This window comes from Peromyscus eremicus, chromosome 4, assembly GCF_949786415.1.
Source record: "Peromyscus eremicus chromosome 4, PerEre_H2_v1, whole genome shotgun sequence".
Taxonomy (NCBI): domain Eukaryota; kingdom Metazoa; phylum Chordata; class Mammalia; order Rodentia; family Cricetidae; genus Peromyscus; species Peromyscus eremicus.
Genome location: NC_081419.1, coordinates 728,906 through 744,799, shown reverse-complemented (window position 1 = coordinate 744,799; position 15,894 = coordinate 728,906). Strand labels below are relative to the sequence as shown.

Sequence of the window (15,894 nt, the reverse complement as noted above, 5' to 3'; positions counted from 1 at the left end):
CTCAGGGTCGAAATGCCCCAGCTAACTGCATGTTCTTGGCTCTTGTTCAACTGCTTGCTTGCTTCTCCATGCAACTGCCAACCAGGATGTAGTTTTTCTGTGTTCTTTGTCTTTACAAACTCCCTGTAATATGCATCTGGGGCTGCTCTGTAAGAAGCGTTTCTCCCCAGGCATTTGCTGGTTGGCTTAATAGAGACTCTTAATTCGGACTTTTGTGGTGCTGAGTGGTCTTTGGGTCCTCACTCTGTAACAGGTATATCCCTTGAGTTGTTGATAACTGCAATTTCCTGGTGTCACAGGAAGACAGGCAAGGGGTTGCCCATCTTTATAAAACTTGTTCTCCACTGATTAGCCAACAAGTGCAGAGTTTGGCATCTTGAAATTACCATTAGATTGTCTGGGAGCCACCAAGGCATCCCCATAGTCCTTCTGCAGATGCCCTGGTTTCCCACATCTAAAGCAAACTGGCCTACCTAGCCTCAGTTTGCTTGCCTGTAATGGACAAAGACTTTGTTTTTGTTGGCTGAGCAACCACCCATCTTTTTTACTGCTTTTGTAAGGCAACCGAGAAATCAGCAAAAGATTCTGAAAGGCCCAGGAATATTTTGAGGAAGGTCTGGGTAGGTTTCAGGGGTTTTTTCCATGCTCACAGTGCAGCCAGTGACCTGTGTTTCTCTCTCAGATGAGGCTGTTGACAACAGGCAGTGGCGGTGGCAGTGTCAGCCATGAGAGACACTTACCAGCAAGAAGCTAAGGGAGGAAAGCATGCACAAGGCTCTTCCCTGGACCCCTCTATATCGGGGCCACTGCAGGAAGATGCTGGCTACTCAGTTCATAGTTCTAGAAATGTCTTCCCAGAGATGTGTCTTAGTTGATTCTAGAGCTTGTCAAGTTGACTGTTAAATTTAACCACCACAGTAGGGTTGGCTGGTTTTATATGGTTGGATTTTATGAATTCTTTATGTATCTTGGATGATAGTCCTTCATCAGATAATGTCTTTTGCAATCAGTTTATGTCTTGTCTTTCCTTTGCTCCTTTGTTAGAGCAGAAAAAAAATTAATTTTAAAGAAAGGTAACTTAATCATTTTTTTCATGTACCCTGCCTTTGGTGTTGTGTCTAAAAGGTCATCATCAAAACCCTTATGCTCTGCATTTCCTCCTGAGTGATCCTTTAGGAATTATATTGGCATTTAAGTCTGGGAGCTGTACTGATTACCTTTTATGAGGGCTAGGCAGTGTCTTGCTTTTTTGGTTTGCATGTGGGTGTTCAGCTTATCAGCACTGTCCTTTCTCCACTGGCCTTACTCCTTGCAAAAGATCAGCGGACTGATATCTGTGGGTCTATTTCTGGGCTCTCTGTTCTGCTCCACTCATCTATTTGTCTAGTCTTTCAAATACCATGCTGCCTCAGGCAGTGTGAGTCCTCTGGCTTTATCCCTCATCACTGTGTCAGCTTTCCTGGGGGCTTCTGCTTCCCTACATAAACTTTAAAATTAGTCTTTCTTCCACAGACAGAGTCTCTTATCTCAGGCTGGTGTTGGACTCACTATGTAGCCAGGGATGACCTTGAAATCTTGATTCTCCTGCCTCCACCTGAAAAGTGGTGGGATCAAACGCTGGCTTTGTGTATGCTAGGAAAGCCACTCTACCAACTGAGACAAATTCCCAGCTCTGAATCAGCCTGGCTTGCTAGGTGTGGGATAACTCATCCCTAACAGGCTTGAGGGCCAGCCGGCTGAAACAAGTAAAAAAGATGCTTTCTGAGAGCCAACCTGGGTCTTCCTAAGGGCCTTAGCAACAGCAGCTGAGACATGATCTTTGGGGTAGAGGGCATATAAGGCTTGCCTCTTCCTGAATAAACTGAGCTTGTTGTTTTGACATTCTCCCAGAGTCTTCGGGGTTTGACTCTGCATCTACTTGGCCCCCGCCCCCAAAGGGAACAACAGCACAGGACCCTGCTACAGCTAGGATTCTGATGGTGCTCTGTTGGTTGTATCACAGGCTGGGAAGAGCAGGTGTCTCCACAGCTTTGAGTCTTCTGGTGCATAAACTGTGGTCTCTCTTTCCTAACAGGCCAGATGAGGGGAGGAGAGAGACTGGAACCTTGGGATTTGCATGGCTGGTTTCCAGTTCACTAGCTCTCAACCAGGTAGTGGAAGCCTGAGAAGGAGTGGAGAGGAGAGAAGTGAAGGGAGACGGTGAGATGTATCGTGGTCCTAAGGCCCCAGGTTTCTGGCCCACAGAGGCCCTGGGGAGCAGGCCTAACATCCGTGGGAGGATGAAAGCAGTTAGCTGACAGGAATTAGAGAGGACAGGTGAGTAAGAAACGTGAATTCAAAAACTAATCAAGATATGGGGGAACCAAACTCCTTTCTGCTCGACCCCGTCACCTCTGGGTGACTCTGTGTCGCCTGCTAAAACTGGGTCAGCAGAAAGCCAAGCAGTGAAGAGGTCGCCAACAGGCCTGGACACACTAGCCAGAAGAGGGAACCTGCTGCCACCATGGTCTTCAGCCTTCCTCCCAGCAGGGATCAATGTCAGCCCAGAGATACTATCTGGCAGAGCACAAAGCCTAGGTCTTGGGACAGGACCATGGGGCTGGAGACGCGGAGGGGTGCATCGGAGTCCTGGAACCGAGTTGCAGGGTGTAACAGGCCGCTAGTGTTAACGGCCTTGCGGGGGGCGGGGGCTGAGGGTCCCTAGGCAGGAACTGTTCAGGATGCTCTGGGGTGGGATCAATGGGAGGGGCACCAGTGTGTTTGTCCCTAGGTCGAGCGCGTGCCCCAGGCTAAAGGTCTGGATGACACAGGCCAGGAGGGGCGGGGCTTCTGGGCCCCAGCCCCAGCCTTTGGGCGGGTGACCTTGGCTTCTGTCCGAGGAACTGTTGTCCTCAGGAAGTTCGGGGAGTAGCAGGGTCTGTGTTCCCGGGCGTGTTCCTCCCTGCCAGCATCCTTCGGGCGGGCGTTGATCGCTGATGCTGCGGTGGTGGGCGGCGGGAGCTGGAGCAGGTGCGGTGGAGCGATGGCAAAGCTGCGGTTGGGTGAGTGATCTCAGCGGGACAGCCATAAGCAGCACGGGCTCTGTCGCCGGGTTAGGGTCTGAGGCCTCCTCTCTACACTCCCCTCCCTTTTCTAGTCCCACCTGGGAGGGAGCGCAGTCTCAGGTAGCCTCCTGGAAAAGCTTCTGGAGTCCGCAGGGAAATGGGAGCTAAGAACAGAAGAAGGGAGGACACAGGGGATCCCTGCAGGTGGGGTGAGTATCCACCCCTGCCCGAGGTGCATCAGGCTTTTCATTAAACTTTTTATCTCCTTGAGCACTGGACTTAGCTCCATTACACCTCTGGTGCTCCTTTTCTCCTCACACTGGACATTTTGTAGTTTTCTTTGTCCAGCTTGTTCCTTTTCATTATAGGTCTGCTTAAGGGATTACTGAGAACAATGTTATTAGCCCTGTCAGTAGTAGGCTGTCTTTAAATCCTCGCTTCTACACCATTAATCCAAAACTCTTTACTTTAGCCTCGGGCATATTTTTTGGACAAGGGCAGAAAGCAGCCGAATTCTTTGCCAAATTATCACAAGAAGAGTCCTTAGGCCATTACTATTGTTCCCCTCTGAAACCTGAGCTGGGCCCTCGTAATTTATATCTCTCTCAGCACTGCTGTCTTCCATGCTCCTACTAGGGTGCGCATTAAATCTGGCTTAAAGAGTTCAACCACTTTTCTAGTCCAGGGTCGCCAACAAGCCACAGCAAGACCCCACTCCCTGGTGTTGCTGTGCCCAGGTCACAAGACCCCCAAGCAAGACTACCACAGAGCCATTATCCGATGCAAGCACACAGAGGTTCTTACTAACAAAACAAGCAAGCTTGGCCCACAGTCCAACGTCCGACACAGCGGGTGGGGAGAATGGTCCCAGCATTCACTTTAAGTGGTTTATATAGGAAAAGTTTACATGCAGCTTGGGATTGGACGAGGTGGCTAGGGGCGAGGTAAGCATAAGGTTACTAATTGCTAACAGGATTCAGGGTATCTATAGAGACATAAGTTTTTATTCCCTATGTCCTGATTTTGTTGACACATTCAGATTTATTGCTGCAGTCCTACACTCCTCTAAGGCCAACGTCTGATCAGTTGAGTCCATTACTCCCCATATCTTGTTTTGCCAAGTCCAGGATGCATAGATTTATTGTCCCAGCCTTATAAGTTCAATTTCTGATCACTTCTAAAACTGCTGGTCAGCAAATACCTTTGGAGGAGGGGAGGGGGAAGCGTCTCTCAAGATGGCTACTGATTTTTCCCTTTCAGTATCAACTTCTGTCTTACTGTTCTATTGCTGTGAAGAGACACCATGACCACAGCAAGTCTTATAAAAGAAAGCATTTCATTGGGGGCCTTGCTTATAGTTTCCAAGCTGTAGCTAAAGTTTTCCTGCCTGGCCCACAGTCAGGACAAATCTCTCTTAGCTGCCAGTCCCACAGCCACTCAAACCCGACCAAGTAAACACAGAGACTTATATTGGTTACAAACTGTATGGCCGTGGCAGGCTTCTTGCTAACTTTTCTTACAGCTTAAATTAATCCATTTCCATTAATCTATACCTTGCCACATGGCTCGTGGCTTACCGGCATCTTCACATGCTGTTTGTCATCGCAGCAGCTGGCAGTGTCTCTCTGACTCAGCCTTCCACTTCCCAGCTTTATTCTCCTCCTTGTCCCGCCTATACTTCCTGCCTAGCCAACGGCCAATCAGTGATTTATTATCAACCAATCAGAGCAACACATTTGCCATACAGAACATCCCACAGCACCTATAGTCAGTCCATTATCATCACAGTGGCATACATAGCAAGCACTAGAACAGTAGCTGAGAGCTGCATCCTGACCCGCAGGCAGCTGGCAAGAGTGTGAGAGAGACTGGGCTAGGCTTGGGCTTTTGAAACAAAGTTAAAAAAAAAACAAAAAACTGAGCTTCCTCCAACAAGGCCACACCTCCTGATCCTCCTCAAGTAGTGCCATTCCCTGGCGACAATGCATTCAAATATGAGCCTGTAGGGGCCATTCTTATTCAAATGACCACAGTTTAGTTTCCCAGGTATGATTTTTTTGTTGTTGTTGTTTTTTGTTTTTTTGAGACAGGGTTTCTCTGTGTAGCTTTGTGCCTTTTCCTGGATCTTGCTCTGTAGACCAGGCTGGCCTCGAACTCACAAAGATCCACCTGCCTCTGCCTCCCGAGTGCTGGGATTAAAGACGTGCGCCACCACCGCCCGGCTCCCAGGTATGATTTTAATATGCCCATATGTCCCTATAGTCTCAACTCACCTCTATGTCCTTGATAGAGTGTCAGTGCAGGTTGGATTTAGGGTAGAACCTAAATAGACTGGTTACAGAGGCCGGGAATGGACCCACTTGTGTGTAGTTAAGTGGCTTTTTTTGTTTGTTTGTTTTTGTTTTGGGGCTAGGTTTCTTTGTGTAGCCTTGGGTGTCCTGTAGACCAGGTTGGCCTCAAACTCACAGAGATCTGCCTGCCTCTGTCTCCTGAGTGCTGGGATTAAAGGTGTGTGCTGCCACCACCTGGCTGGATAAGTGTTTTTAAAAAATGATTTAAATTTACTATTTTAAAATTATGTGAATGAGCATGTCTGTGTGTAGGTATGTGAACAAGTACTTGTGGAAGCCAGAGATATCAGCAGGCCCTCTTAGAGTGCAAATTACAGAAGGTTGTAAGCCACCTAATGTGGGTGTTGGGAATTGAACTCGGGTCCTGTGCAAGTGCAGTGTGTCCTCTGAACTGCTGAGCTCTCTCCAGCTTGAGTGAAAATACTTTTCCTTTTTTTAGATTTATTTTTATTGTTTGAGTATTTCATAGATATGTTTTGATCAAATCTACCCTCTATCCCTCCTCTATCCCTTCATCTCCTCCTCTATTCCTCCCCACACATTTTCCTCACAACTTCTTGTGATTTTTTTTTTTTTTTAACCCACTGATTGCACTTAATGCCACCTGCATGTGCTTGGGTGTAGGGTCATCTACTGGAGCATGAGGAGCTTCTCAGAGGCTGCATTCCTAAAGACAATGGACTCTTCCCTCCCCAGCAGCTGAGAGTTACCAATAGCTCCTTAGATAGAAGTGGGACCTCATGAGCCGCCACCATCCAGGCTGGGACTTTGAGCCAGTGTTTGTAAACACACACACACACACACACACACACACACACACACACACACACACACACACACGAACACCCAGGAGTGTGAGTACAGAGGCCAGAAGAAGGCACCAGGCAGGCATTCTCCTTTATCACTCTTTACCTGTTCCCTTGAGGTAAGGTCTCTCTTTGAACTGGAGGCTCAGTTTCCTCAGTCAGGCTGGAAGTCAGCAAGCCTCTTTGATCCACCACCACCACCACCACCACCACCACCACCACCACCACCGCCGCCACCACCACCACCACCACCACCATGACACTCACTCAAGAGTCCTGGTTACAGACTTTCATTCCTGGAATGCCTGTTGTGTTACATGGATACTGGGATCCCAACTCAGGTCCTTGTTATTGTGTAGCAAGTGTGCTTAATTCCTGAGCAATCTTTCCAGCCCCACCACGTAATTTCTGATGAATGCTAGAATGATGTGACAGGAAGATGTATTTTCTTAAATGGCTGAAACTATTGGGGAATTAAAAAAAAAAAGCAATAAAAAATAAAATCCACTCATGACCCTGTGGTGACTCTTGAGAGCATCGTGTTATATAAACAGCCAGGCTGAGGGCACATGTGTCTCCTGGCTCCTATGTAGATGAGGAGGGGAATGTGGGGGCACACAAAGCAAGGGGGTTCCTTGTTCAAACATTATCAAATAATATCTAAAATGGAAATATTTTATTAGATATAAATTATGCCTCAGAATAAGGTTTTAGGGTTGTTGGTGGCACATGCCCTTAATCCCAGCACTCAGGAGGCAGAGGCAGGTAGATCTCAAAGTTTGAGGCCAGCCTGGTCTATAGAGCAATTCCAGGACAGCCAAGGCTACACAGAGAAACACTGTCTCAAAAAAACCAAGAAATAAAAACTAAGATAAACACATACAATTAATTAAATAAGTAAAATAAACAGAGTACCACATCAAGTGGTTCAGAGGGGAGAGTAACGGACTGGGACAGGGAGAGGTAAGCCTTTTTAGATATAAACCTTTAGGAACACAGCGTGTGAGTGTGGGTGTGCATGTGAGGTCAGAGGACAACCGTGGGTGTCAGTCCTTGCCTTTCACCTTGTTGAGGCAGGGTCTCTCTGTTGTTCCTCCCTGTGTGCAGGCTAGCTGGTCCGTGACTCTCCAGGGACCCCACATCTCCCCCTCCCATCTCATCACAGGAGGGCTGGGATTTCACATGTCTGGATTTACATAGGCTCTGGGATCTGAACTGAGGTCCTCATGCTTGTGTGGCTGTGACAAAAGCCTTACCCACTGAGCTCTTTCTCCAGAGCCCACATATGAGTCTATTTACATATGTGTCTTTTAGGACTATTTGAACTTGATTATGAGAACACACAACTTCTAGAGACATGAAAATCACCTGAGGCATTAGGGGCATAGTCCAGTGGTGGAGCACGTACCTAACACTCATCAGCCCTGGGTTTCAACCCCAGGATAAGAAAATGTCACTAGAACAGACCAATTGCTGTCCCTGTGGGTGTGAGCATACAAGGGCCAGAGGGGAGCAGTGACCCTGAAGTATTCATTTTGGTTCATTTCAGTTTACCACAGGAAGGGATGCTCAGTGGCATGAGGACTTGGGGGCCCAAAGGGACCTTGAGTTCCCAAGGGAACAGCTGGAGTCCTGAGCAGGAAGTGAACAACCTTCTTTACCCTCTGAGTGCTCAGTGGGGCTGCAGCTCCAGCTGGGATTGGGGCTGAGATAGGGCACAGTGGTGGCTGCAGTGTTCAGGATGACCTCTGAGTCTCAGGAGAGGCCTGGAGGGGAGTCAGGTCCAGGAAGGGGGTGAGTAACTGGATCCTGTGCTGCTGTTTTTCAGGAAGACCAAAATGCTCCTCACTTCACCTTGGAATCCTTCCCCTCACAGTGGTTGCCTTGGTCTTCTTTGGGTAAGAATCCAGGCTGGTGAGGAACAGCTCATGAGACTGTGAGCATCCCCACTACCACGGCAGTGACGAGGGTGCTCTTGGACACTCACACAGTGGCATGTCGAGCTTTTGCTTGTCCCCATAGGGCAGGCTCGGTTGCAGGACAGATGTCCCTCTCTGATTCCACAAATGGGGCTGGGTGCCCAGTCATTTGGCCCTAGCTGTGAGGGTGGACCTGGAGAAGGAGAGGAAGGCAGGCCCGGGGTCTGGACTGCAGCCCTCTCTAGATGCAGACGGTTTGTGAACACCCACAGAGTAAAGACACTGCCATGTCTACTGGGGCTTCTGTAGACACAACGTGGCAATAGTCCTTGATGTGGCTTTGGGTTGTAGCTACCTGGCATGGAGAAGGGGCTGTCTGCAACTGCTTCAAGTGTCCAGATGCAGGCTTTGTCCCCAGGGCCCTTCTCTTGCCACCTCTTCTTCTAGTGGGGTGAGCTTGCTCAGTCCTGTCACCTGGCCCTGCATCCCCACTGGGAACGTCTGTGCTCACTGGGTACAGTGATGCATTTTGGAGGGAGGGACAGCCAGCCAGTCTCAGTTCTGTGTCCTGAACAGGTGCCTCTGTGCATGTTCTTCCCACAGCTATGGGTTCTTAAGCCACAGAAGCCAGGAACTGGGAGACTCAGAAGCTGTGACTAGGTGAGTGGGTATAAAATGTATGTTGTGTGGGGTGTGTGTGTGTGTGTGTGTGTGTGTGTGTGTGTGTGTGTGTGTGTGTGTGTGATATGTGTGTATGTCATACACATGTGAGAATGGGTTACTGGCTGAATGAACTTTCTGCTGCCTTCTCCCTTGTGGCCTTTGACTGCACCTCTCCATGGATGGGTCCAGTCCCTTCCCTAGGCTGCCCCCTGCTGTCTCTAAAGGGAGAATGTATTGGGGGAGGGAGCACTGTTGTCTTTCCTGGCTTCAGCCTCATCCTCCCTTTTGTATCCACCTGGGCAACCCCAAGAACAGCTTCCATTCCCCACCCACCACCCCAGCAGCCTGATGAGTGCAAGGTCTTTGCCTTCTACAACCAGGCCCAAGTTGGAGGTCCCTCCCTTCCTCAGTCCCAGATCCTGTCAGTCTGCCTTTCGGGAAGGCATCTCTTGGCTTTGCTTTCCTGGACCTGCTATGGCCTTGCATCAGCCACATGCCTGTTCATCTGTCTCAGCCCTTTTTTCCTTACAGTAGCTAATGATCCTTCAGCACAGAAGGTAGGAGGCTTTCTGAAATCAGATCCTGCCTGCTGACCCTCCCCAGCAGCCTGCTCCTCTGCATTCCTGCACAACCATGCATGCCCTTGAGTGGGACTCTGGCCATGATCTTTGTCTATGCTGTGCTTCCCACTAGACTACACTGCCTCCCACCTGCTCTTTGTTCAGTTCCCTCTTGTGTCAGTTTTCCACTGCTGCAGAGCACTCTGCCGCCACCCCCCACTTGTGTTGGGGTCACTGTGTGCAGTGGTGCACACCTTTGATGACTCTCCAGAGCTCCCTGGCTTTATGTGTATGAGTGTTTTGCCTGCATGTATGTCTGTGTACCACATTTGTGCCTGTGCCCAGAGAGTCCAGAAAAGGCCCTCAGGTCCCCTGGAACTGGAGTCACAGACAGTTGTGGGTCTCCATGTGGGTGCTGGGAATGGAATCCCATTGTTCTGCAAGAGTAGCCAGTGCTCTTACCACTGAGCATCTCTCCAGCCCTGCTCTCTGCTCCACAGGCCGTCCTAGAACACAGCTTACTAGCAGAAGTGGCTCTTGTCCCTTGGGGCCTGACCTTTTGAGGGAACTCCACACTGATGTTGGGACTGGTCTCTGACTGAGACAGAGAGCCAGGACTCTGTGCCACCAGTCAAGAGAGGACCAAGGCAGGCTGCAGGCCCAGGTCGGATGGTCGCCATCTACCAGGGACAGACATGTTCATTCTCATCCGGCTTGTGAATTAAAGTAGTCCTTAGATCTCCCAGCCCTAAGTAAGGGGAGGAGTGTCATGATTTCCTCTCCCTACCTTATGTCAAGTGAGACTGTGATCTTCCTGCTTCGGCCCATCCTCTGCTCCCAGGGTCATGGACGTACACAGTGGCTTGGTTGCCACTGCTCATGCAGGTCTGTTTGCCTGGTGCACAGCTGCCAGTGACATGCATTCCAGGGACCTTCCTGTCACCTTGAGTTCTGGTGTTGTCTTTTTGCAGGATGGCCTATGCCCAGCCAAAGGTTCTAACACCCAGGTGAGTAGATTTCGTCAGTGCATGGGAAGTGCTGTAAAGGTACTAAAGGAGGATTTGCTTGCAGTAGGGGATAGTTCAGCAGCACACCTGAGGCCTGGGCCAGTCTCCAGCACTGGAAAACACAAAACCCAGAAAAAACCAAAGACCTGATTGTGGTTCTCGCTGCCCTCAGTTCACAACCCTGTCAGAGTCCGAGGGTTGTCTGACTCGGGTCTGGAGCCCGGAGCATCTCCTGTCTGTCATTTCCCATCTGGGCTCTGCCCCTTGTTTCCTGTCTCTGTCACCAGTTTGCAGAGATGTGGTGGCTGCAGTGGCTGTAAACTCAGTTGTTTTTAATGCTTGGTGGAGTGGGGTGGGGGTAGTCAGTGAGAGCTGCTGCTGATTGGCCAGGCCCCACTGGGGAGGGTGGGCAGCCCTGGGGCAGCTGAGGGTGTGGAATCTGAGAAGGGCTCCTGCAGGCGTGTTTGGTCACATGTGGACTGTGGCTTTGTCCCCATGTAGTAGGAAAGATGTTCTTGTCCTGACTCCTTGGCTGGCTCCCATCATCTGGGAGGGGACCTTCAACATCGACATACTGAATGAGCATTTCAGGCTTCGTAACACCACAATTGGACTGACCGTGTTTGCCATCAAAAAGTAAGCAGTGTATGCTGGAGAGACGGCTAGTGGGTAAAGCACTTGCTTCAGAGGACCTGAGTTTGATTCTTAACACCCATGTAAAGGCTGTGCATGGTGGCATGCCCCTGTCATCCCAGCACTGTGGGTGGAGGGGAGAGACAAATGGATCAGGCAGCTTTCTGGACAGCATAGCCAAACTGTGAGCTTCAGAGTCAGAGAGGGGATCCTGTCCAAAGAACAAAACAGATGAATGACAGAAGAAGACACCCAAAATCAACTTCTGGCCTCCACACAGGCATACAGGCAGGTAAACATGGCTATATGCAATGGGCATGCGCACACATGTACATATGTGTGTAGACACAATTGTCAAGCTGGAGGCCAGGCATACCATGCTTGTATCTAGGATGCAGTGGGGGTGGGGTTGGTTTACTCTGCCGCCATCTCTATCTCTGGTGGGCTCACAGGTGAGTGAACCCAGCTCTGCCTCTTTCCACAGCCCCAGACCTGCTGCCTCTTCCTCTGTGCTCTCAGCCAGGTGACACTTGCATCCCTCAGCACACACTTTAGGTGGGTGTCCTCATCCCCAGGGCTGGCGGCAAGGAACAGGATGTCAGCAGAGCTGCGACCACCCATGTGTCCTCAGATGCAGGACAAGATGGACAGCAAGGGTGTGAAACCTTTAACCTCAGCCCAGGGTGTGATGACCTGTGAAGCCCTGAGACTCTGGCCACAGACCAGAAACTTGCCCTGTGGAAGCCTGTGGGGAGCAGGACAGGGTGGCATTGCAGTGTGGAAGGCTGTGGGGAGCAGGACAGGGTGGCATTATAGTGTGGAAGGCTGTGGGGAGCAGGACAGGGTGGCCTTACAGTGTGGAAGGCTGTGGGGGGCTGAGAGATGCCGTTTGTGCTGTCTGCATACGAGAAGGGGCTTTGTCCTTCCCTGCAGCTCTGGGTGAGATCCAAGGGTAGCTCTGAGGCCTTTGTACCAATCAGACTTGAGAGAGGTTTGGGGCTCAGCTGGAGGAGCTTAGGCACCTTGAGAATGCCTGCAGCTCCTGTGGACAAAGGACTTCACAGTAACAAGACACTAACACTACCTTGTCTGGATGCTGCTGGGTACATGATCAAGAGCCCTGCCAGGAGTGGGTAGGTGCTCTGTCTGTGGGAAGAAGGCCTCTGAGGGAACTAGGTGAGAGCCCCATGGGAAAACAGCCTGTTTCTGACATTGAAGTGGGGAGGGTTTGGCACACTTGCCAGGTGATGGGCATCCCTGTTCCCATGGTGGGGACACGTGGCCCTGGGGGTCATCAAGGGAGAAGCAGCCATCTGAAGCAGATGAAGACTTCTTGGTATGGGAGATGACATAGAATCTGAGGTAGAAGCCTTTTGCCCTGGGACCTGAGGATTTGGCTAAGGCTTGCCCTTCTTTCTAGAGTACCTGCCTCCCTTTCCCTGCCTGCTCTGTGACACTGATTCTTCCTCTGGTGGAGTGTATGTGGGATGACACTTAGGGACATAAATGAGTTACTGAGTGCCTTGTCCACAGGCACTTTCCAGCCTCTGATGAGGAAGGTCTGGGATTTGGAGACCCCTACCTTTCCTGAGACAGGGCCATGGAGAGTGCCACAAAGGAGGGGTGCAGGTCCCAGGCCCTTGAGGATCCATCCAGTTCCACTAGGGTTTAGAAAGTGGGGCCCTGTGAGCACAGGCTCTGCTCAGGACAATTCAAGAGTGTGGGGCACAAAACGTCTTGGGATGGAGCTGTCATTGGGGGGATAGTGACAGTCACATGGAGAGGTGGCCTGCTGAGGGTTGCCAAGACAAGAGATACCTGCAGGAACTTCAACCTGCTGCCTGGCTGAAACCTTCCAGGCCTCTACCTCAGTGTTCCTTGCTAAGATGTGGTGCTGATGTTGCACCCTTCTGCAGTAAAGGAGGGTGAGGTGAGGTCCAGCCTGCAGACTGGTCAGGACAGCTGTACAGTGGGGATGCTACCACTTCAAGCCTCTAGGTAGCCATGGATTCTGCAGCCTGGACCTCTGCTCTGGCAAGTCTTGACCTAGCTGCACTAAGGCTCTCCATACCCCTTTGTCCTCCCTCACAGGTATGTGGTGTTCCTGAAGCTGTTCCTGGAGACAGCCGAGCAGTACTTCATGGTGGGACACAAGGTCACCTACTATGTCTTCACTGACCGTCCAGCTGACGTGCCGCAGGTGCCCCTGGGTGCAGGACGGAAGCTGGTGGTGCTAACTGTGCGCAGCTACACCCGCTGGCAGGATGTGTCCATGCACAGGATGGAGATGATCAGCCACTTCTCAGAGGAGCGCTTTCTGCATGAGGTGGATTACCTGGTGTGTGCAGATGTGGACATGAAGTTCAGTGACCACGTGGGTGTGGAGATTCTCTCAGCACTCTTTGGTACCCTGCATCCTGGCTTCTACAGTAGCAGCCGAGAGGCCTTTACCTATGAGCGCCGGCCACAGTCCCAGGCCTACATCCCCTGGGATGAGGGTGACTTTTACTACATGGGGGCCTTCTTTGGGGGGTCAGTGTTGGAGGTGCACCATCTCACCAAGGCCTGTCATGAGGCTATGGTGCAGGACAAGGTCAACGGCATAGAGGCCGTGTGGCATGATGAGAGCCATCTGAACAAGTACCTGCTTTACCACAAGCCTACAAAGGTGTTGTCCCCAGAGTACATGTGGGACCAGCAGCTGCTGGGGTGGCCCTCCATCATGAAGAAGCTGAGATATGTGGCTGTGCCCAAGAACCATCAGGCAATCAGGAACCGATAGCTGAATTCCTACTGGGGAGGCCAGACCTATATCCAGGGGCACTCCAGGCTGCGTGGAACTGGAAAGATTTCAGAGACATTGGTATCACCCTCCAGCAGCCCTGGTACCAACCACTTGGCTTACCACACACTAAGCCCCTGGAGTGACAGCCACCCTCAGCTCCCACTGTGTCCCTATGCTCCTTCTATTCAGTGAGATGGTAGCCAGAGCCTTCAGGACATGGGAGAAACTCTGTCATGCAGTTACCTGAGGGCCTGAGCATCCTCACACAGGCGTGTCCCTTCCTCTGCTGGGAGGCTTCACAGATGGCCAGTGCCCTTAGGAATAGGCAGGAGGTAAGGGAGACTCACAGATTACAGGACTCAGAGGTGCTTAGCTCCTGTTTAGCTCCTGTTTAGCCAAGCTGGCAGACCAGCATCCTGTGACCTTGGCTCATTTTTGGTTTATTTGGGAATACCTAGTGATCCAACCTGGGAATAAGTGTATTTCTAGGCGATATAGGAAGTTTTAAATTTTCTTTTTAAATTTTTTAGTAATTTTATTTATTTATGTATTTTTTTTTTTTTTTTAGATCTGAGTATTTTGTCTGCATGTATGCCTACATGCCAGAAGAGGGCATCAGATCCCATTACAGATGGTTGTGAGCCCCCATGTGGTTGCTGGGAATTGATCTCAGGACCTCTGGAAGGGCAGCCAGTGTTCTTAAACACTGAGCCATCTCTCCAGCCCTCTTTTTCTGTTTTTGAGGTACTTGGGGTTGAACCCAGGGCCTCATGGGTGCTAGTCAGACATGCTGCCACTGGTCCAGGCTCTCTCTTAGAGACACATGACTGAACTTGCTGAATGTTAGGTCCACTACATTATTTTTATACTCTAGTTTCCATTTGAAATTTCCATTAATAAATAGATGGTTACTTTTTCCCCCCTTTTACAGTGTTGTGATCAAATTCAGTTCCCAGCATCAAATTTTACATTTTTTTTTGGAGGTAGTGGGGGTTCGTGTTACTTTTTTTTGCGTTTTTCTTTCTTTTTATTTATTCTGTGTCTTTTACAAAGTGTACCTTGATCCCATTCATTTTCCCATCCCTTCTCATTCACCCTCCGCCCCTACACCCCATCCCCAAATAAAACAAAAGCTAAGAGAAAAAGGGGGAAAAAAAGAGAAAAAAATTAAAAATCTTGTCATGCAATCTGTAGTGTGACCCAGTGAATCATGCAGTAAACTCCTTTACGCATGTATCTTTACCTGCAAGTGTTCTTTGGAAAGAGTGTTTGGTCTGGTTCAAGGCCTCTGGTTTCTATTACACTGTTGATGCTGGGCCCTCACTGAGACTCCTCTTGGATATCCTGCTGTTGCCTTGTGTAAGGTCCCTTCTAGTGCTCCAGCAGATCATAGATGGGGTGGATTATTATTATTATTTTTAGGGCATCTTGCCTTTGTTGTGAATCCAAGGTCTCCTTTTTTTTTTCCATTTCATATCAACCACAGTTCCTCCTCCCTCCCTTTCTCCTGCTCCCCCACCTCCTCCCTACCCCACACTCATCCACTCCTCAGAGAGGGTAAGGCCTTCTGTTGGGAGTCAACAAAGTCTGGCACATCAAGTTGAGTCAGGCCCAAGCCCCTCCCCTCTGCACAAGGCTGAGCAAGGTATCCCTCCATAGGGAGTAGGCTCCGAAAAGCCCGCTGATGAACCAGGGATAAATCCTGGTCCTACTGCCTGGGGCCCCACAAACAGACCAAGCCACACAACTGTCACTCACATTCAGAGGGCCTAGTTAGGTCCCCTGCAGGTTCCCCAGTCATCAGTCCAGAGTCTATGAGCTCCCAATAGCTTGGATCTGCTGTCTCTGTGGGTTTCTCCGTCATGATCTTGACCCCTTCTGCTCATATAATCCCTTCCCCCACTGGTGCTTTGCCCAGTGCCTAGCTGTACATCTCTGCATCTGCTTACACCAGTCACTGGATGAAGGCACTGTCATCAGTTAGGGTGTTCACCAATCTGATTACAAGGGAAGACAAGTTCAGGCACGCTCTCTATTGCTTGGAGTCTTAGCTGGGATCATCCTTGTAGATTCCTGGGAATTTCTCTAGTACCAGGTTTCTCCCTAATTCTATAATGGCTCCCTCT

At 50.1% G+C, this 15,894-nt stretch overlaps 1 protein-coding gene across 1 annotated transcript; it reads left to right on the top strand.

Moving 5' to 3' along the window:
- Positions 1-3,022: 3,022 nt before the first annotated feature.
- Positions 3,023-13,929, top strand: Abo (ABO, alpha 1-3-N-acetylgalactosaminyltransferase and alpha 1-3-galactosyltransferase). Its single transcript, XM_059262196.1, has 6 exons — positions 3,023-3,041; positions 7,961-8,099; positions 8,724-8,780; positions 10,315-10,350; positions 10,852-10,986; positions 13,075-13,929. The coding sequence occupies exons 1-6, from the start codon at positions 3,023-3,025 to the stop codon at positions 13,763-13,765; spliced, it is 1,077 nt and encodes a 358-aa protein (XP_059118179.1). The 3' UTR covers positions 13,766-13,929.
- Positions 13,930-15,894: the final 1,965 nt, after the last annotated feature.